Source organism: Drosophila kikkawai, chromosome 3L, assembly GCF_030179895.1.
Source record: "Drosophila kikkawai strain 14028-0561.14 chromosome 3L, DkikHiC1v2, whole genome shotgun sequence".
NCBI lineage: Eukaryota > Metazoa > Arthropoda > Insecta > Diptera > Drosophilidae > Drosophila > Drosophila kikkawai.
This window is the reverse complement of record NC_091730.1, coordinates 35900763-35923942: the sequence shown is the minus strand read 5'-3', so window position 1 is coordinate 35923942 and position 23180 is coordinate 35900763. Positions and strand designations below refer to the sequence as shown.

Below are 23180 nucleotides of genomic sequence, written 5' to 3'. Positions count from 1 at the left end.
GTAACAATGAACCCTAGGAATTCAACGCTCTCTTTAAAGAACTTTGTTTTTTCTCGTGCCACCCTCATGTTGGCTTAAGCACCGTGTCAATATGCTTGACATGTTCCGTTTCATTTTCGGAAAAAATTATAACATCGTCAACGTAGACGTAGCATGTTTTTCCGATTTCTTCCCGCAGCACATCGTCGATGGCTCTTTGGAAAATACTCCCTGCGTTTTTTAGGCCGAAGGGTAGTCGGCAGAATTCATACTTCCCACCATTAACCGAGAACGAGGTTTTCTCTCTGTCCTTTTCAGCCAGGTATATTTGGTGGTACCCTGACTTCAGGTCTAGGGTAGTAAAAAATTTGGCTTTTCCCAAGTTCGCTAGAATCATGGGTATGCTCGGCATGGGGTAGCGATCGGCGACTGTTCGCTCGTTCAGCTTCCTGAAATCGATTACTAATCGCTTCTTTTTACTGCCATTATCATCAAACCCTTTTTTATCAACTACCCAGGCAGGGCTGTTGTATGGGGATTTGGACGGCCTGATTATGCCGTTTTGCAGCAGTTCCTTGATTTCGTTGCTTACAAAGTCTGCTGCCCCCATAGGGTAGGGGTATAACTTGGAGTAGACAGGTTCGTCACTCGTAGTTCGAATAGTAGCGATGACCGATGTGTTGAAGGTGAGCGCCTCGTTAGAGGTTGAAAACACCTTAATTCTCTTCAGAATAGTTTTTTTGAATTCGGCTTTAGCCGAACTTGGCACCACTATGTCATCGATTTTTGTGAAATTGACATTTTGACAGTCAAAAAATTTGAGCTTTTCGGTGACATTTGCGTATTTTATCACGCTGTTGCCTAGGTCTAATGCTACTCCTGCTCGCGTTAGCGAATCGAAGCCTATTATAGCATCGAACGTGCTCAATGTATCCAAGAGGAAAAATGGGATGTCTAGTCCAAAAATGCGCATTATGCACTTGTATTTGACATCACTGGAGCCGTGAATAGAGCTCACAGTGAAGGGGGTTTCGACCGGCATTACGTTTCTTAGCTCCTTTACGGGCTTCACGTAATTTTTTGCCGCCCCGGTGTCGATGAGAATTTTTATTGATTTGCCAGCCAACTGTCGCTCGACGAACGGCAGTCGGGAACGCTCCCTAAAAAAATGGAGGAGGTCGTTAAGCTCGGCGGAGTCGCTATCTTCCTCGATGGTGGCAACCTCGGCCTCAGCTGTGGTGGCATAATCCGTCGCCTCCTGTTGGGGTTGGGCTATATTGTTGACGCGTTGGCGTCTTTGGCCTGATTGACGCTGGGACGAGTTCTGCCTTTTGTAGTTGTTGTTACTTTGAGGCTTTCCCCAGCTTGTTTCTTGTCTAAATCTAGCCGTTGAGGGGTCTACCTCCATGGGTTGAACTTTATCCTGGTCTAGTGGCTCAGTATCCCTGTGCTTTGGCCAGGGATTGTTCTCATGAGATTTATTTTGGTTTTGTTTAGCGACAAAGTGCGGATTCTTATCCTCGCCTCTCCATTGCTTTCCCTGACTCTTACTATTGCGCCTGTTGCCCTCATTGAAATGGGACTTGTCTTCTATAGCTTTCGCGTAGGATGCCGCGAACGCACTTCTCTCAATGCTGTTCTCGGCCTTTCGCGCTAACTCTAGTGCAGACGGAAGGTCTTTGGGTTGTGCTGGCAGCACAAGTGACTTGAGTGGTCTTTTAAGCCCTGCAATGAACGCGTGAAGGGCGTCATCCCTAACCTCCTTATTTAGGATAGTTGCTGTGTCCGAGTTATGTGACATTACTATTTTGTTAGTGACAAGCGTGAGTTTCCTCTCGACCTCGTCAAAGTATGCCATAAGGTCGGAGTCTCCTTGCCGAACCATTTCTAAATTTTGCCGTAGCACTCTCAAGGACGTTTTGTCCGCATATGTGCAATCTAGTCTGGCTATAATTGCATCGAAGTTTAGCACTGTATTGTGGGATGTGAGTAATGACCGAGCGGGTCCGCAAATTTTGTTTTTAATTATGACCACGGCCTCGTAGTGTGCCTCGCTGCCGTCATATTTCTTAAATACTTCATAGGCATCTGATGCAGCCTGCCTCCACGAAAAATACTCATCGTGGCTTCCACTGAACGTTGGCAGAGACTTTACTATGTCCAACTTGACATCGCATCTTACTGCAGGGTTTGGTACTACTCTTTGGTAGACCTCCACCTGCGGCGCTTGCACTGACAGCGCGCTAACCTGTGTTCTAACCGCATCTAGTTCTGTGGCGAAATCGGTTCTTAACCGCTGCTCCTGTTCGCTAAGAGCGGTGCTGACCGCATTTGCGACAATCGCTTGGACCAGTTCTGCGTTCATTTCTGGTTGATCTGTGTCCCTAACTTCGGGGCGAAATCCTACTTCTTCGCTACTTTCGCTATCGTCGCTATCAATTTCCTGTTTTACTTCTCTATACTCCCAACTCATTGGCAGTTAAAGGGCGCGAGGTAGATACGAGGATTTGACGATTGGGCTCAAGGCAAAAGGTTTCAACGGGCCACTTTGGTAATGTAAAGTCGATAAATTTAGCGAAAAATAATAGGTCGTCACCTAAAACACAAAGATGTTGGATTAATTTGTTCCAAGAACAAAATTAAAATACAGAACGGTGACAACAAGTATAGGTCAATTCGACTGGGTATATTATTAGCACAGACACACTGGATAACTTTGGTACGAAATTCAATGTAAGCACAGTGGGTAAATTTATAGCAAACACAAGGAGAAAAACGACTGGGACCTCTGAATGCGTATAGAAACCAACCTTAACAAAGAAATAAAATATTCCTCTGCATAATTAAATCATACAAGTGTTGATTGCCTTGGCACCAGTGTGCGTTATTTGAGACGTATGTTTATTTTTTATTTTAATGCACTTAAAAAAATCCAGATCGAGCAAAATTAAACCAACACGCAGAACATGGAAGTATATTGTAATTTAATATTTGGATAATTTATTCACATAAAAATTGCCAGTATATATAAAAAGTGACTCGATTTCTGATTCATATTTTTGTGAGTGCGTAGCAAAAATAAAAAATGAACATACCACTCAAGTGACGTACACTCGTACTTGAGTGGTTTATTCATTTTTTATTTTTGCTACGCACTCACAAAAATATGAATCAGAAATCGAGTCACTTTTTATATGTAAAAAATTCCTATTGCTGGGCATAGGAAATTGTATGGCATATGTGTGTTGTGTACGAGTAGACCTTGGCTATTGTCGGCGCTCAGCTACTTACATAATTCACAACTTCAGGGGTGGGATTCGAATATTATTAATAATATTAATCCGTTGGGCGCCAATTATTTAGTTGTCCGTGCCGGCTGGCGGCTCCTCCGCGGCAGGGGTAGAGCCGGTAGGTGATATATCCGTAGGGGGGTGGCAGTAGGGTACTGCCCGCTGATTGATTGTTGGCGGCCACAAGGATTGGCGGCCACAGCGGAGTCGGGTTGTAGCTTCGACTCCTTTGCTTCTTCCGAAGTATACGGTGGGAGATACTTATCTCCGATGTCACGGAGCTGGAGCTCTTTATTTCAAATCCAAATTAAAACTAAACTTAAGATTGAACAAAAGCTCATGCATAGCCGGATGCCCGTGGCAGACCGCTGACCTTGCACATTTTGCAGAAGTCATACGATCGCTGTCAGCCAATGAGAAGGAGCCACGGCTCGGAATGGCACAATGTGCTGGCTCAGCTCTAGGGCCAATAAGTCGGACCCAATTTAGGGTGGACCATGCATGAAGGAGAAATGTAATAATAATATTGGTAATAATAAAAAGTGATAAACATGATAAATGATTAATATTAAGAAGGTAAGTAAGAACTGGCCTGCTCAGCCTAAGCTGGGAGTTGGTTGTTAACTTATACATGTTTTCGGGTCAAAGGGTATTTACTTAGGTCTACTTTTGGGTTACTTGGGTTTATCCTATAAAAACATAAACAGTTGGATACAGCCATGGGAACTACTTAGATAACTAATTCCTGCGACGTCTGCATGCAATTGGTGTGAAGAACGTGACCGATCACGGGATTCTGTTTATGGCCCGGAATCTCACATGTGTGCGCGGACCTGCGTGACCCGGGTGTCGCGAGTTTCCCGAGTTTATTTAGGTAGATGGGCAGCGTCCAGATGCAACCTTATCAATAGATGGCTGGTGGCAGCTGCGAGCAATAATCTTCTTGACGAAATTGTACATTCTCCCGCCCGTTGAACGGATGTTCAACAATCATCACGGTTGAGTAGCGAGAGTAGCCATAGTTGCAGACGTGGTATGGTCTCGTTGATTTTGTTGAGTTACTTGCCATTTTTTAATGAAATGAATGATGCTAATAATCATTACGAATATTAGTCCAACATAAATGGCGATATGATGATGCTTAATAGGTGAAAGACTATGTGGTAGCCTGAATGTGTCCTTCGGGAACAGTTCAATTTTCCTTTGTAGCAGCTCATTGACATTTAGAGTCCTTACATCGATGGAATTCGTAGTATTGGAGCTCTTTGTCACAGTTTCTGTTAAGTCGATGTCTCCAAATCGAGCATATGATGCTTGAAGTTTAGTTTCTGTGGCTTCTCGTGTCGTGATTGTCATTAACGTATTTCGAATTGTACATCCAGGTCTGGCAGTTAACCATCCAGAGCCTTGTAATTCTATATCAGATGCGCCATCTATACACACAGCAGATAGCTTTAAGCATGACTTTGTAGCAAAGATCCATTGATTTTCGGCATACGTTCCAAGCCATAAAAATGCTCTTTTTGTAGTTATTAGATTACAAGAAGCATCTGTTTTATTATGAAACAATTTCATCTCACAACTTGTCTCTGAAGAGAACATCGCTTGCTTATTGTAGCAGATGAAATCATTCTTAGCCCGTTCTTGGCAAGTCTTAAAGTCCGCCTCAGACATTTCTACAAACCCATCATGATGACTGTTGATGGCCAGAAACGGTGCTCTTGTTTCAATTGACTGGATCCCTTCCTGAGATATGAATGGAATGGGAGTCAGTTTGTATATGTCTAAAACTTGTGACGAAATCAACGGAAACTTGACTTTAATAATGGCGTGATCATTTACAATAGCTCCTTCTCCCTTCATCATATGGTATGCCATGAGGATGTTATTTGGAGACACTGGAAGAATTTGTCCAGTCTTTAAGTGTCTTCGTATTTGCTCCAGTTGTTCTTAAGCTGTCGTGGTGATATCAACATTGGGCTGATTTTGTTGTGGCGAACATCGGTTAATATATTAATTATTTCCGATTGTACCATACACGTTGAAGATTTGACGCCATCATCGCAAGCTGAGTCGACAGTGAAGTATACCACGACCATTTATCAAATAGGTTACTGGCACTTCTTGTGTCAGCAATGTAGTCCTCAATCAACTTAAGTCGCTTAGAGTTCGAAATTTCGTCTCTCTTTATGACATTAATTGTTGAGTCTATTAAGGACGTTTGATTTTTTAATAAGGTTAATAAGTGTTCTTCATTATGTTTAACCTTTGTTATTATGCTAGCCATGTCTTTGGCATATGTTGAATCCAATACACCAAAAAGCCTACTTGCTATATTTCCAACGATGTCGAGTGGGGCTCTTTGTTTTCGAGTTCTTGCTAGTAGCATATTTCCAGCTTGCAGGTCCTCCTCCAGATGTTTCAAATGATGATACATACTAGTACATGCTTCATTGTATGGAAATTGTGGACATACGTGGCCAACTTTTGTAACTCCCATTGAGAATGTGTTTATATCATGCCAGTAGGGATTCAAATTGTAATATACTACGATGGACCAATCCGTGGTGGCAAGTTGGCCCTTTCCAATTTTTTCGAAGAAAATTCCAGGCCTTGACATAAACTGTGTCACGTTAATAGATTGTGTCACGTTAATAGATTGTGCCACAGTTAATGGTAACACTAGAAGCATTACTATCAATGTCATTGCCACTGTCTTCTTCCTCTTCGATGCATGTTCATCAACGCTGTTGTCGTCAGATTCTTTGGATACGGGGTGATTGTGTACTGGTTCTTTTTCCGGAAATAGCGGTACTATATGCTGGATATCACGCTTGAAGTATCCTTTTGCGGTTTTTATCTCCACTACTCTGACAAAATTGTCCTTTCCATGAAATATCTTGACAACTCGTCCCGAGAGTTTAAGATTGCTTCAATCTCGACTATGACTGTTTCCAACTCTTCATATGTCAGATTCGCTGTGGTGACATTTTTCAGCAGCAAATGCTTAGCTGATTTTACAGCAGCTTCCCATAATCCTCCAAAATGAAGTGCCTTGGCGGGATAAATTTAAAGTTGACTCCTTTTTTAGAGCAACTCTCAATAATAGCCTTTCTGGCTTTCTCCGAAAAGATGGCATCTTCCAGCTCTTGAAGCTTGTTCCTAGCTCCAACAAAATTGGTTGCATTATCAGAGTGCAGCGTTTGTCATGTTCCGCGTCGACTTATAAACCGACGCAGTGCTCCCAAGAATGCCTCCGTTGTAAGATCGCTTACTAGCTCCAGATGGACCGCTTTAGTGGCGAAACAGCAAAATATGGCAATGTATGCCGTATGTGGGTTCTTTCCACGAATTTTATGGTGGATTTTAAAGGGTCCACAATAATCAACGCCGGCATTAAGGAACGGCCTTGCCTGCGTTACTCTTAATGGTGGTAAATGTCCCATGATTTGTTCCATCAATTTTGGTTTGGCTCTGGTAAATTTTACACAGCTGAGTACAACATTTCGGGCAATTGTTTTTGCCTTTATAGCCCAATATCTTTGTCGTGAAGTGGCCACTAGTGCTTGGGCTCCACAGTGCATATTATCCTTGTGCACTTTTTCAAAGATGATCTTGACGATTGGGTCATTGTATGGAAGCAGTATTGGGTGCTTAGCATCATATGATAATGCAGCTGCTTCCAACATTCCGCCAACTCGGATGAGATTGTCCTGGTCTATAAACGGTGTGAAAGAGCTTATGTTGCTGCTCATTTCGACATCGCGAGACTTCTTAAAACTTTTGAACTCTGCGTGAAATGCTTCTGCTGAATGCTGCGAAGAACTAATTTCCTTGCTCGTTCAAGTTCTTCAACGTTTATTGTTGCTCCTGCAACTAGTGGTTTTCTTTTCCACCGCAGGATATAAGCTACTATCCGTAGTAGCTTCGAAAATGAATTTCCGTGATTAATATTGTATATCAGACTACTATCTTCTTTAACTGCTCCTAAAGATGTTTCTGCAGTTTTGGCTATGCGCTCAATTTTGGATGCAACAAACGGTGCTGGCCATTTTGACGCTGGTCCATACAAAAAGAGTGGCCCATAAAACCAAAGACTGTGATTTGCGAATTTGGAACCACATATTCCTCTTGATGCAACATCCGCGGCGTTCTGTTATGATGGGACATGTCTCCATTCCTTTTGTAACGATGCTTCCTGAATCGTCGTAATTCTTGTTGCCACAAATTTGTCCTTTATTGTGTCGGGCTATTTATCCAGGACAGCAAAATTTCGGAATCTGCCCAGAAATATGTAGGAACTGCTTGCATGGACAGCTGTTCCTTTACCGTGGACGTTAACTGCGCCCCAAGCACTGCTGCCTTTAATTCCAATCGAGGAAGGGTTATGTGATTTTGCACATAGTAGTTGAACAGTTACTCTTTTATCCTTGTTAACTGCTCGAAGATATACTGCTGCTGCATATGCATTTTCTGAAGCGTCTACAAATGTGTGTATTTCCTTCGTCGTCGGTGTCTTCCCTTCAAAGACATGTCGTGAAATTTTTATTTCATTCAAAGCCTGTAAGCTTTCTCGGAATGCAATCCATTGCTTCTGTAGATGTTCCGGTAATTCTTCGTTATAGTGTGACGACGCTAAATTGTCGTCACAAAATAACATTAAGTTTAGAATTAATTGTACAATTAGGATATCCCACGAAGGGAATTATTTGAATTATGCGCGCAGAAAAGGCCGATCATCGGCGATAGTGGCAGCGTCTGGCAACCCCAAGATTGATCGCGGCAGCGCTGCCGGCAGAAATTAGGTCACGGCCACACTCAGAAATTAGGTCAAGGGAATTACCGGAAAACTCTCGAGATCACCAGTCGCGTCGCTCCGAAAAGTTAAAAAGTGCGTGTTCGTGTCGAGGAAAACATCCTGCAGGACCTTCGAAGGCATCCGCTTCGAATCGTGGGTGAGCATGGCCGCCGGCCATTAAATATATTGGGGATCTATCCCACACCCGCCGCCAAGTTATTTCATCAATAAAATACCTAATTAGAAAACCATGTGCTTGAATCAAATTGTGCGTTTTCCGGCCGGCAGTGACCAATTCCCCTCCTGTTTTCCCCGTAGCATCGGAGTAATTCCGGGTGCGGGCGAAAGCCGGACGGGAACAGGAGCCCGTGGCTGCTGGATCCTTCCGAGCCCGGACTTGCCGCGAGGCCGCCGGTCCCCCTTTCCCCCTTGCCCCTCAGAGAGCCATCCCGCTGCTGGATTTTTCCGGGCGAGGCTCTGGGGTTGGTCGCTGGATTTTTCCGAACCAACTGTCCCGCTGCTGGATTCTTCCGAGCGTGGACGCAGGCATCGGCTGCTGGATCTCTCCGAGCCTTTGTCCTGTCCCAACGGACGCCGCGCTGCAGGATCCTTCCGAGCGTGGGCGTGGGCGTGGTTGCTGGATCATTCCGAGCCCTCTGAGCAATCCTGCCGCTGGATTCTTCCGGGCGAGGATTCGGGGCTGGCTGCTGGATTTTCTCCGAGTCAGTGGTCCCGCTGCTGGATTCCTCCGAGCGTGGACACAGGCCTTTGCTGCTGGATTCCTCCGAGCCTTGTCCTGCCCCGAAGGCGCCCCGCTGCTGGATCACTCCGAGCGTGGGCGTGGGCGTGGCCGCTGGATAACTCCGGGCCGCCCGTCTCGCCGCTGGATAATTCCGGGCGCTGACGCGGGCTTGACCGCTGGATTATTCCGGGTCGCCCAGCTCTCCTTGGCCAAATAATCCCGTACAAATATATTTCTTCCCCATTTCCCCCGCTAGCTGGCCAGAAATTATCGGCGCTTCTCCGTTCTGGGTGTCTCACAAATTATAAATTTTGTGAGGGGACTCTGGGCCGCTGAGGATCACCCCGGCCGCCCAGACGCTTCCTTACAATAGTAAAAAATTCCTCTTGTGTTTTGCCGCAAAGTTTGTCGATCTTGGGATTCCAAATAATTCCAAGAGTTTTGACACTGCAATCTTCATACGCAGTATCTTCCAACTGAACTTCAGGGATTATGTCATCTTTGTTTAATCCCTGTAGTAGTTGATTACTGTTTGCGCACCATTTTCGTAATTTAAACCCAGAACTTAGCAAAATTTAGTTTAGCGCAGTTCTTATCTGCAGGGCTTCGGGCATTGAATCTGCTCCAGTGATGCAATCATCCACGTAGAAATCATTTTTCAGTGCATGAGATCCAACCGGATAATGCTGCATTTGTTTAGTTGCCAAATGTTCTAAGCACTTCGTTGCTAAGTATGGTGCTGATTTTGTGTCATATGTCACCGTTTTCAGACGGTAATATTTTAGCGTTTCCGATGGGTTGTTTCTCCATACTATCAATTGATAGTGTTGATCCTTTGGATTAATCCAAATTTGCCTGTTCAATTTCTCGATGTCGGCAGTGTATATACATATTTGTGTATTCTAAAGCGTAGCAATATCGACATTAATGAATTTTGCACTGTTGGGCCTTTGTGCAACAAATCATTTAATGACTTTCCATAGGATGTCACTGCTGATGCGTCGAAAACCAAACGTAAATTTGTTGTGTGACTCTCTGGTTTCAACACACAATGATGTGGGACGAAATAGTGTGCCCTTGGTAAATTTACCAAAGGAATTTCTTTCCTGTGTCCAAGCTCTTCATATTTCTTCATGAAGTTTATGTAGCCTTCTTTGATCACATGATCTCTCTGCAGCTTTTTTTCTAGGGATAGGAATCGTCGCGTGGCAATGTCACGACTCTCCCCCAGGGCTGATGTATGCTCCAGAAATGGTAACTGGACGATGAATCTTGAGTCTTGTGCTCGCTGAATATTTTCTAGGAAGTGGGCCTCACATTGCCTTTCAACTGGTGAATAACACTTCTTTTCGGGTTGAAAGTTTTCAAGCTCCCAGAACTTCTCTAGTTGCTCATCTACTTTCTCTGCCTCCGTGAGAACTGCACAAACGGACGATGTTCTTCCTTCATTTAATATTTTTCCAGCTACAAACCAGCCAAGCTTGGTATATTGCAGTCGTGGTAGTCCCTTGTGGAGGTGTAGACTCTCTGATAGAATTATTTCAAAATAATGCTCTGCTCCAATCAGCAAGTCTATATTTCCTGGACTTCCGAAATTAGGGTCAGCCAACGTGATGTTCGGGATTTTCCAATTTTCCGTCGAGATCGGATATATCGGCTGATCAGCAACAATGTGAGGCATTACCATCGCTTCCAGTCTTGAGACAAAGTTTCCATATTTTGATTTTATCTCTACATTGACTCGGGAGCTTGACGTGTGTGCCTTTCCACATATGCCGTTTATTTTAAGCATAGAGTTCGTGGTTTTCAATGACAATTTCTGAATTGCTCTCTCAGAAATGGCATTTATCTGGGATCCAGAGTCTAATAGTGCTCTGAATTCAGCCATTTGTCCATTGTTGCCTACGACGATGACTCTTGCCGTGGCTAGGAGTACGTAGCTTTCTTGTTTGTCATTTACTGATGCTGCAGTAATGGTCTCTTGGTTGTCAGCTACCTTTTTTAAGTAAAGTAGTGTATTATGTCCTTTGTTGCATGTAAAGCAATTCCTCCTTGTGCATGTTTTGGAGGTATGATTTGCACTCAGACATTTAACACATAGTTTGTTCTTTTGCGTCCAGCTAAGTCGCTTTTAAAAAATCATTACATTTAAAAATGCTATGATTTGGCTTTTTGCAAAAAAAAAGCAATTAAATTGTGCTTCTGCTCCTACAGCACACGTGCTCGGCTTTTTGATTTTCTCACCGGATATTGCCTCCAGCGAGAGAAATCTTTGCTCTAAGATTCCAAAAATTCCTGTATTGATTGTAAATTCCTTGTATCCGGAATTGACTGCTCAAACAGCAAGTGTGTTTGGCGATCCAATTTCTTTGTTAATAAGTGTAAAAGGATTGGATCCCAATTATCCGTTTTAATTTCAATATTATTTAAAGCAGATAATGTTTCTTTTATATTATCATGCAGTGCCTTTATTCCTTTTGCATCATTAGATATGGGTGCGAAATCTAACAATTTTTGGATAAGAGTGTTGCATAGTACTCTTTTGTTGCTATACCGTTCTTGCAACATTTTCCAAGCTGTCGCATAATTGCTTTCTGTAAGCGACAAGTGACGAATTAAACGTTCCGCCTCTCCAATTAAATTAGTTTTTAAATACCACATTTTTTGAATTGTGGGTATTGTTGATTCATGAATTATTTTCTTGATCAAGTCATGAAATTGTTGCCATTGTAGGTAATTTCCATCAAATTTGGGAATCGTTACCTTTGGCAATGGTAATGCTGCCGCCGTAGGGGAACTGGCTACCGTCGCAGCTTTCCGTACTCCTCCAAAAGTTACTTAGAAGGAGACAATGGCATCTTCGGCCATCCCACCATATCGGGAATCGTCATATCCCAATTCCTTAGGATTTTGAAATTTTTTGTGTATTTGGACATGAATGTTTTTAATTTCATTCCAATATTCAAAAATAATTGCCTCAAAATGTTGGCATGTGTCGAGCGTTACTTTTCTCATGATGCGCTCCAAGCTGTCGATCAGCGCCCTTTGCTCGCGAAACATGGACTCAATTTCCAGATCCTCTTCGGTAGATGCAATTGACTCTGTCTCAGTTTTTAATGCTGCGAGCTTAGTTTTGAATATATTTTGGTATTCAATTACTAAATTTTTTATTTCGATTAAATAATTATTTATAAAATAATTATGGCTCATTGATTCTCCTTTTAAGATGGCATGTATTTTGGCATCTCTGCTGGCAAAATTTGTCCAGAGTCCCTCCAGATTTGCCAACCGCTCCGTATAGTATGCAGGTTTGATTTTCCTGCTGTCGGAATCCTTTTTGAAGTTCCTTATCAGTGATTGAATGCGCTCGCCCAGCGCCTGCTGTTCATCCAATAAAGTGGTGATACTTGACGATGCCATTTTACTTTATTAAATAAATCTTAAGAGGTATTTTGTTTTTGATGTGCCTCGACTCACACCGTAGTTTATTAATATCAGTAAAAGTTACGTAATCACGTAGAAATTACAGATTGGTTCGCCAAGTTCACCAAATCTGTGCTTTGAGTTATCTCAGGTCGCCTTGTTGACCTTTATTGTTTTTTTGACTGTCTATCGCCAAGTTGATAGCAGTTAGCACCTGAGTTCGCCAAATGAACTTCTGTTTAAATGCTGATTGGTCGCCTTGTTGACCAATTAATCACTAACGTGATTGCTTTAATTGATTTAATTGCGGTTCAAAGTCGGGGGTCACCAAATTATTACCCAGTAATCACTACCGTTATTTCTTTAGTAAATTTGCAATTAATTTGAATTTATTTGAACGAAATGCGGTTCCAAATTTTGATCAGACAATGATCCCTATGCGAGTTCCAAAGAACTAAATTTTCCAAAGAAATGGATGTCACCAATTCTGAGTAATTCTGAGCGTTGTCAAATTGGAGTCCCAATTGGAACTAATTGCGATCCAAAGTCGGTTGTCACCAATTATGATAACTTAATCACTACCGTGATTGCTGCAGTTGATTTAAATTAATTTAAATCAAATTTCTAAAAAAATGCGTTCCGAAGTCGGGGTTCACCAAATGTTGACCCAATAATCACTATCGTGAATTCTTTAATTGATTTAAAATAACTTTAAATCAACTTTCGAACAGAGTGCGGTTCGTAGTCGGCAGGGTTTGCATTTACTACTCCATAGCAGCAAAATTCATAAAAATATTGCTATGCTATTGCTACCGCTCTCGCTCTCAATTTTTTGCTACGGCTACGGCTACGCAGAGCACTGCTTTTGGGTTTTTTTGCTATAGCTATAGCGTAGTTTTTAAAGCGAAAAAACTACGAGCAGAGCAGAGCATAGGCTTGCTGATCTTCTGCTACGGCTCTGCTACGGCTCTCGCCAAAGCGAGAGCGGTAGCAATAGGAAAACGAAATACTACGGGAGTAGCGTAGTTTTTCAAACGCTGGTAGTCGGGGGTCACCAAATGTTGACCCAATAATCACTACTTTAAATCAACTTTCGATCAGAGTGCGGTTCGTAGGCGGGGGTCACCAGAATAAATCCTAATGCTGAAATAGTTTTAATTGCGTGCCTCAGGTTCAGTACCAGTGGCAATGGTCGCCGCAATAAGTACAATACCAATTGGGCTGCGGAGAAGTGAATACGCAAAGAGTTCTTTTTGTACTGATTTTATTGGATACTGCATGGGGTTTATATACATGTTTTCGGGTCAAAGGGTATTTACTTAGGTCTACTTTTGGGTTACTTGGGTTTATACTATAAAAACATAAACAGCTGGATACAGCCATGGGAACTACTTAGATAACTAATTCCTGCGACGTCTGCATGCAATTGGTGTGAAGAACGTGACCGATCGCGGGATTCTGTTTATGGCTCGGAATCACACATGTGTGCGCGAACCTGCGCGACCCGGGTGTCGCGAGTTTCCCGAGTTTATTTAGGTAGATGGGCAGGACGGGAGGAAACTTTTTACTTATCTTTTCTGCGGCGGCACCACCAAAGCTGCTAGGAAAAAAGGATTCCAGGATGATATCCTTATGCGGCTCGAAGGACCATGTTCAGGAAGGGGTGGCCAGGAAATCCTCCGCAAAAGGATCAGTAGAAAATTTGTCCCACGAAAAAGAAATACCAGAAATTCGGGGGTCAAAGATGACGTTGGCTGGAGCGCCCGTTGCATACATTTATTGAAGTTCGTTTGGGTACTAATCTTAGCTTAGCCTCAGACCCGCTGCAGACCGAGAAGCCCAGGTTAACGGCGCGAGAGCGGGAGAACCGTGAATTGGAGCGGTGTAGCCGTCCTTAGAAGCGAGCGACGATCGGGAACACGGGAGCGTGCGATAGGGAATACCGAGGAGCGGAGAGCGGGCGAGCGTTGCTAAGCTGGGAGCGCTTGAGCTTTTGAACGCTCGGTGGGCAGAGGGGGAGCAGGGGCCTCCTGGCGTAAACACATTCAATTATTATATAAACTAATTATTTATTATTTATTTATTGTATTTAATTTTACTATTATTTATTATTATTATTATTTTTTTATTTTTTAATTTTTTTTTTTTTTTTTTTATTTTTATATTTAATTACGTATTAATATGTAGTTTGCTGTTTGTTTGCTTTACTTTAGTTTTACTTTTGAATTAAATTGAGTTGCATTCCTAATAGTTTTAAGCTCATGGGATAATTGGTTCCATAGACGGATAGCGTTGACAAAGAACTGCCTCTCAGAGTTGAGCATTTGGTCTCGAGGGCATATACAATTTTTAGTCCTTTGCGAAGTTGCCGGTATTAGTTTATTGAACAAATAAGATGAGTTGTCACTATTTTGTAGAAAAATGTAAGGGCTCTAAGATTAATCCAGGAGTTTAAGTTAATGTCAAGTAGTTTAGTAGTTGAAATGGAGGGGGCAGAGTGGCCAGAAAAGATCGTCGTCCTTCTTGGAGGTGTGGTCGTCGCAATGTTGGACTGGAGTTGGGCTGGCTGCTACGTCCCACAATTTTCCCAATTAGTAGGCGAGAGCGGGTAGCTTCTATATTACGACTAACTTAGATTTTTGGAAAGGGCTGCAGGGACCGCGGAGTGGTGATTTCGCTGCTGAAGAGCAGCGAAAGAGAGGGAGACGGGAAGCGCGGAGGACACAGTGAGCGGGAGCACAAGCTTGAGCGCAAGCGCTGGCCGCTTATACTGCCGCTCAAAACTTCACGCCTTTCTGGCGTGAACATTCTCCCCCCCCTTGCGCTAGCAAAAGGAATCAGGATCGGCAGGATCATGACTCCAGAACAGCTCCGGAAACGGTCCATCCGAAAACGGTGCTCTGAGCAACAGGCAAACCATCCTCGAGTTTCAGGCACCCCGGTTGGATCAGTTTGGCAAACACATCTGCGACCAACACAAGGGAGATGGTTGCCGGGCGGTGGAATTGTTCATCCGCAAGGCGGATGTCGCCGAACTTAGCCCGTGTGGCGTCGCTCAGAGCCCGAATAGGAGTCCGGATCTTGAGGCTCGGGTCAAGCTTTAGGACGACCTCGAGCTTGAAGTTGCCTGTTCGGGATCGGAGCGTCGCCGAACAGACCTCGTCGTCTCCCAGATTGGTGAAGGGCAGCCGGAAAGCTGCCGTCAGCGATCGGTCGATGCTGCTCACCGCCATACAGGGGTCGATCATCGCCGCGGTCTCGAAAGTACAGGATCCAGAATCCACCACGACGATGGCTGTCGGAAGTATGTGGACCGTCTTCTGACGAACCAACGTGGCCACCGACCTAGCCGGAGCGGAGACCTCCAAACGTGGCCGCTCAATGGCGACCCGAATTGGCGATGAAGTGCGGGAGGCGGACCTGGCGGAATGGCGAGGGTGCGACCTGGCGGGTTGGACAGGATTGCGTGAAGGTCGTGATGGTGACGCCGTTGGCTGGGGTGTGCGTTGTGGCGGCCGTTCCTCGTGCATGTGGAGCAAGGTGTGATGGCTCCCTCCACACTTCTTGCAGCCGTCCTGGCTGCGGCAGGTCCCCTCGGAATGTTGGTGGGCGAGGCAATTTGAGCAGTACTTATTAATAAGTACTGCTCGGAGGCGCTTCTCGGCGCTCAGCTTTCGGAACCTCTTGCACTTTCGAAGAGGATGGATTCCCCGGCAGACTCGGCAGTGGTAGGACTGAGTACCTCGGGAACGTCTGCTTTCCAAGGACTGGGCGGTGCGAGGACGTGGAGTCATTGTACAAAAAACGTGTCCTGCGATGAATAGAAAAAAAGAAAAACGAAGTGTTAGCAGGGGTAGCACGAAACGTCGGACCTCGGAAACTGAGAAGCCCTAGTCCCTGGGAACGGAGGATACTTGATCCTCCGCAGGGAGAAGTATGACCTTATGGACTGGGCGCTTAATTGTCCCACGAGCTGTGCGGGTCTCCACAACTCGGATGAGGTCATCGGCTCCTGGGAAGACAGAACTAATTCTGCCGAGCCGCCATTCGTCGGATGGAAGATTGTCCTACTTGACGACTACTATGTCGCCGATTTGGAGGTTTCGGGTCGGATATTGCCATTTGTAGCGTTTGTGGAGTTTCTTTAGATACTCCTCTTTCCACCGAACACTAAACTGCTGATGTTGGGCCTTTAAATGTTGCCATCGATTGAGTATCGATTTGGCTTCGCCCTTTATCTCGGGCTCCGCCGTGGAGAGCAACGGTCCTCCAACAAGAAAATGGCCTGGTGTGAGGGCCAGCAAGTCTGAGGGATCTTCGGACATCGGGGAGATGGGTCTTGAGTTGAGGCAAGCCTCAATCTTTGCGAAGAGCGTCGCAAGTTCCTCGAAAGTGTACTTGCGGGTCGCGGAAGCTTTGTAAAACAGAGTCTTAAAACTCTTGACGCCCGCTTCCCATAGACCCCCCATATGTGGTGCCCCTGGTGGAATAAATCGCCATACGAGCCCCTGATGGCTGTATGCATCAGTCACAGACTCCTTGACGGCTTGACGGAAGTCTCGAGAAAGCAGAGTTGCTGCCCCCACAAAGGTCTTGCCATTATCCGAATGGACCCGCTGAGGACAACCGCGTCTCGCTGCGAAACGAGCAAAGGCCGCTAGGAACTTCTCGGTTGTGAGATCGGAAGTGGGTTCCAAATGGATAGCCTTCGTAGAGAAACACACAAACACACAAACATAACCCTTTGTTATGAGACACGCTCTCCCTGTATAGTTTTTGATCTCGAAAGGGCCGGCGTAATCAACGCCCGTGTACGTGAAAGCCCTCGAGAAGGAAACTCTGTCTGTCGGAAAATCGCCCATCAGCTGTGTTTGAAGTCGCTTCTTGTAAATCGTGCAAATTTTACACGGATTCACCACAGCCTTCACCAGATTCTTGATTTTAGGAATCCAATACTTTGATCGGATAAGGCGTACAATTAATTGACTACCGCCATGAAGAGTAATCTGGTGAGCAAATTGGATGAGAAGGCGAGACAGTCTGCAGTCATAGGGAAGTATTATTGGATGGCGTTCGTCATACTGCAACCCTTTGGCAGCAGTAAGGCGACCACATGCTCGTAGGAGGCCGTGTTGGTCGATAAACGGAAACAAGTTCGCAATCGGACTTGACACTGGAAGGGACCCTTTCTCGGCCAGATGCTTCTGCTCTTGGCCATATGCTCTGCGCTGCGCAATGGAGATAAAAACTCTTTCTGCCTCCCGGATTTCATCACTTGTGGGTCGTGAAGTGGGCGAGATCGAGCTCTTGCGGCAGCGTTTAAGGAATCGCAGAACGTACGTTAAGACCCGCAGAGCTTTGTCCAGTTTGGAGAAACGCTCAAGATATTCTTCGGACGGGGTCTTGCTGAAATGCACCTTGACTGCACGCTGTTCTAATTCGGTCGGATCGATGGCATTTTGGGCAGGCCATAGCTGACGAGGCCCTTGCAACCACTCTGGTCCTTGCCACCAAAGTTTGCTATCCGCTAGGTCGTTCAGGGGTACGCCTCGACTGGCTAAATCGGCGGAGTTTTGTTCGGAGGGAACATGGGCCCAACAGTCGACTGGTGTTGCCTGAGTGATCTTGGCAACTCTGTTGGCCACAAACGTAGTCCAGTTGCAAGCAGGCTTACGTAACCAGGCTAGGACGATCGTGGAATCTGTCCAGCAGCGGAGATCGGAACTGGCGGTAGGCAAATGCGGAAGGATTGCTGTCACCATTTCGGTTAAAAGCACCGCTCCACAGAGCTCTAGCCGGGGGAGGGACACGGTTTTCACCGGAGCCACTCGGGTCTTGGCTGTCAGCAGACGAGTCAAGATCTGGTGACCCATCTCGACGCGGACGTAAATTGCAGCTCCATAGGCTTTCTGCGACGCGTCACAGAAGCCGTGATGCTCTACGATGACCTCTGGCTGGTACCCAACCCACCTTGGAACGCGGATCTTGTTGAGGTGGGAATATTCTTTGAGAAACGACTGCCATCTCTGACTCATGTGCGTGGGAAGCTTGTCATCCCAGCCTAAGTCTTGCAACCAAATCTCCTGCATAAACATTTTGGAACGGATGATGAACGGAGCCAGCCATCCGGCAGGATCGAACAACTTAGCGATTTGGGATAAGACTTCCCGCTTTGTGTAGGAAGGTTCCACTATTAATTCTGGAGGGACGAAATAGAACTCGTCGGATTTTGCCCTCCATCGAATACCAAGCGTCTTGGCCGTGCTTTCGGCATCGATATCGAGGAACTCGCTATGGAGAAGGTGCTCAGCTGGAATATTGCTTAGTATGCTCTTATGGTTAGAAGTCCATTTTCTTATTGGAAACCCAGCGGAACTCAGAGCTGCCCGCAATTCTTGGACCGAATCTTGAGCGTCTTTTACGGAATTTGCGCCGGCCAGCACGTCATCGACATACATGTGATGCTGAAGAATGCGGCTGGCCTGTGGAAATGGCCCTTGGACGTCCTTTGCTAGCTGTTGGAGCACTCGGATAGCCAAGAAGGGCGCGCAGTTGACCCCGAAAGTAACTGTCTGTAACTCGAAGTCTCGGATATCTCCTTCCTTATTTCGGAACAGAATTCTTTGAAAGGGTGTGTGCTTGGAATCGACCCAAATCTGACGGTACATTTTAGTAATGTCCTCACTGAAGACATATTGGAAGCATCGCCACTTCAGGATCTGAATAGTCAGATCGGATTGCAGGACTGGACCAGCATGAAGAATATCATTTAAACTGGTTCCATTTGCTGAAGGGCTTGAAGCGTTAAATACAACGCGAAGCTTTGTAGTGGTGCTTTCGGGCTTGATCACCGCATGATGTGGAAGATAGTAGGTAGGAGAATTGTGAGTCGACGGAACTTCTTTCATATGACCCAGATCCAGATATTCCTGAATCACGCTGTCATATTGCTCTTTTAGGGGAAAGTCTCTTTTTAACCGGTTTTCGTTTCGGAGAAACTGAGCTAACGCGATGGACCTCGAATACCCTAGATTGGATCCCGAATTTACGGGGTCGCAGAACGGGAGCGTCACCACGTACCTCCCCCTTGCGTCTTTCTTCGTCGTTTGGAGAAAGTTCCTCTCGCAATAGGAATCCGACTCCTTTACCATCTTGACTGGTAGATCTTCCACCTCCCAGAACTTGCTGAGAAGCGTGTCCAGTGCCTCGTCACCTACTTGGTGTACTTGAGTCGTGAAGGATGCGACTCTGTTTGAGTTCAGCTGGGAGATCGGCCCCGTAAGCACCCATCCGAAAATGGTCTCTTGGCCTAGTAGAGAGCCGCAAATGTTTCCTCGCGTGCCACTCAGCATGACCGAAGGTAAAATGTCGGCCCCGATCAGAACATCAATTTGCAAACTCTCGTAGAATTTGGGGTCTGCCCATTGGAGAGCGGGCAGGTCTTTCAAAGAATCCCGAGCTATTGGATATGAGGGCAATTTGCCCGCCAATGCTGGAAGGACGTAGGCTGCGGTGTCTAACTGGAGACCCGGCTTAGTAGGAGATCGCACTTGAAAATGGCAGAGTCTGGTAGACTTCGCCGAAACGGATTGGTTCAGCCCGGAGACTTGAGTTTGGATGCTGCGGAATGGCAGCTTTATCAAATTGAAGAGGCGTTCGGAAATGAAAGTCGCCTCGGATCCCGAGTCGATTAAGGCTCGTGCTCGATAATTGCCGTGCTCAGAAGAACGGCTGTAGTGCCAGAGGCGAAGTAATTTTGCACCGTTGGATTGCTCGTCGATGCATTACTGCTGGAGGGTCCTGAAGATAGCTGAGCAGAAGGCGTGGAGGATCTCGAATTTGCAGGAGTTGCATTACGATGTAGCAGAGTATGATGTCTCCCTTTACAAGTGAAACAGCTGTGCGTGCTCGTGCAGTCACGTAGCTGATGGCCTCTTGCAAAACAATTGAGGCAGAGCTGCTTCTTTTTTATGTAGCCGGAACGAGCGTCGACGGACATTTGGAGAAAGCGCGGGCATAAGCGTACTGGATGATTCTCCTTGGAGCATAAGTCACACCCTTTTGGTTTGGTGCTGACTTTCGTTTCGAAGGACTGAAGCTTTTTCGGGACTGCTTGAGTCGGCTTCATGTCCTCGATGGCCTCTAATGTGCGATATCTTTCGCTTAGGAAGGTGTTCATCTCTTCCCAAGCCGGAATGTCGGATTTCGACGTCAGGGACTGTTCCCATAGAGAAAGGGTAACTTTCGGCAGCTTGTTTGCGCACAGGAACACCAGCAGACAATCCCAGTTGTCCGTGGATATTTGGGAATGTGCTAGCGCTGTCAAACACCCCTGAATCGTGGACTGCAACTTTTTTAGCGCATGACCAGATTCTTGGGAGATGGAACTCAAGTTGAACAGAAGCTTGAGTTGGCTGTTGACTAAAAGTCGTTTGTTTTGGAAACGGTCTTGAAGCGCTTCCCACGCAGAGAACCCGTCATTTGTGAGCGGGGATTTGGAGACGATGGCTTTCGCCTCGCCGCTCGTCTTCGTGAGAAGATGGAAGAGCTTCTCGACCGGTGTCAGCCAGGGGTTGTTGACATAGACTGCCGTGAATAGGTCCCGGAATGTGGGCCATCGAAGGTAGTCCCCGTCGAAGACTCCTATATCGCAGGGAGGTAAGCGGCAACCGGAGGAAATTATTGGCTGGGAGGGTGGTTGCACGGCTTGAGGCGTGGCACTGTCAATTGTCGCACTGATCTCTGCTGAACATGACTCATACACCGAATAGCAATAGTCATATTTGCTCTGCAGCACGGACACCATTTCGAGGGATCCCTCTTGGGCAATTAGATCGGAGCACGTGTCGTACTCCGTCTCTACCTTGTCCCATAAGGCTCTCACTTGTTGCAGGCGGACTTGTAACAGATGTAGGGACGGGAAAGCTTGACCTGGAGTATTGATCTTTGCTTCAAAAATGCTCACACGATCGCTGGCGGCTATGAATTTGCGCAACGACACGGTTGCGGCCGTTGGCGGTTCGGCCGTTGGCTGTTCGGCCGTTGGTTTTTCAGCGGATGCCATTTTGTGGCTGCTAGAGCATGTCACCCTCAGGAATTCCGGCTTTGAAACAGAGGGAGACTTTGACTTTATGGCAAGCGAAGAGTCGCTAGAAGCTTTTGCCACCGGACGAGAGATAACTATTCGTGGAGCGTTTGACGGACTTGTCGATCGACGATCCGTCCCTTTGGAAGGGAAAGCCGAACTTCTGATCCTTGGATTGGAGGACCTGGGTGCTGAATGGGCTCGAACGGGCCGCGGAGAGGATGGGTTCGACTTGGCCGGGGAGGAGATTCCCTTTTTATCTCCCTCTATGGGCATACTCAGCTATGCCCTATGAAAAGAGAAGGCCTGCCCCCCGCAAAAAGAAAAGCGAGTGCACGGAAAAGGAACTTTAATCCTTAAACGCTGTGGAAAACCCTGCAAAGCTCGCAGAAATAAAAAAAAAAAACGGCAGGAAAAGAAAATAGCCAAATCTAGCTATGGTCACTCGCTAGCAAAACGAGGGAACTGAGCTGTCAGTGACGGATCTACGAAACTCGTGCGGATAATAGAATATAGCGTAGAACTTTGTGAGAAAAAAACCACCCGCCAAAACTAGCTGGAAACCGCTAATAAATTTGGCGGAATATGCTAATAACTTTCGGGAATTATATGGGGTTTTCTTTTGTTTTTTTTTTCGGAACTCACACAAAGATCGTAAAGAACTACGTGAAAAGAAATTCACAAAATAGCTGAAAAAATAGCTAAAGGAGGCCAATGGGGATTAATATGCAGGAACCGCACGAAAAAAAACCTAGCTAAGAAATCGAAACTAGCTAAAATATCGGCTCGACCAAATCCTAGCGGCGTATAAAAAATGGCTAAAAAATAGCTAATGGAGGCGAGTGGAGATTGCTATCCTTTATTTCCAGGAACCGCACGAAAACCTAACACCGCCACAAAAAAAAACTAAAATGAGGAAAATAGCTAAAAATTTGGCTTGACCAAAAAGCTAGCTGGTGCAAAAATAGCTAAAAAGAGTGGCGGTATTTGTTAAAAAAAATTTTAAAAAATTTTTGGTTTCCTTAAAAAATTTTGTTCCAGGAATTATTTTTATTTTATCTCGTGGGTGGACGATGTTTTCCCGTCGGCACTTTGCCTTTTCGGAAACGTATAGGTGCAAGTGTTTGTGCACGCTTAACGAGCAAAGAGGAGACGAAATAGAAATGCACTGTATGTGCGTATGTATGAAGCTTTGGAGTTTAAGCAATTGCTCAGCGCAATTTGGAATTTCTTTTGTTATATTTTTAAATAAAAACACTGAGGAAATTGTCGTATGCAAGTTTTTGTGTGTAATTTTATTTATTTTATTTTTTATTTAACAAAATATATATTTTGGATTCAGATGTTTTTTATATTTGCGATTTTATTTTCTATTTATAAAACGGGAAGGGGCGGATTTTATTTTATATTTATATTTGGGTGTATGTTAAGGTATGTATGTATATGTGTAAAGGCTTTCTTTAAAATTTTATTATTAATACTATTTGGAATTGCAGTTAGTGACGGACGTATTTTGGAACTGAGTGACGGAACGTGAATTTGTACGAAAAAAATATATATATATTTGTGTATATATATATGCACTTGGACACCAGCGGATCACAGCACGACTATGTAGGGGGCCAATATTGGCAAAGAATTTTGCACTTTAAAAACGGAAGAAAATTTACTGTGGCTGGGCGTTTATCACTATGTGCACATATGTATATATATTTTTTTCACTTTTCACTGTCACTTTTCAATTTTCTCGGATCGAAGAAAAAAAATTAACGCCTTGGAAAAGGAATATGGCGACCACGGACGAATGGACTTTGGACTTCGTACTTATCTTGGTATCCGCAATGGGGCGCTGGAAATTTAAAT

The 23180-nt window shown here is 45.1% G+C and overlaps 2 protein-coding genes across 2 annotated transcripts; both read right to left on the bottom strand.

Moving 5' to 3' along the window:
* Positions 1–15084: 15084 nt before the first annotated feature.
* On the bottom strand, positions 15085–16026 carry LOC138928481 (uncharacterized). Its single transcript, XM_070285561.1, has one exon. The coding sequence runs from the start codon at positions 16024–16026 to the stop codon at positions 15085–15087; it is 942 nt and encodes a 313-aa protein (XP_070141662.1).
* Positions 16027–16299: 273 nt separating this feature from the next.
* LOC121502621 (uncharacterized) lies at positions 16300–21296 on the bottom strand. The gene is made up of 2 exons (XM_070285560.1): positions 20290–21296; positions 16300–19963 (listed from the first exon to the last, which is right to left on the bottom strand). The coding sequence occupies exons 1-2, from the start codon at positions 21294–21296 to the stop codon at positions 16300–16302; spliced, it is 4671 nt and encodes a 1556-aa protein (XP_070141661.1).
* Between the last annotated feature and the right edge of the window lie 1884 nt (positions 21297–23180).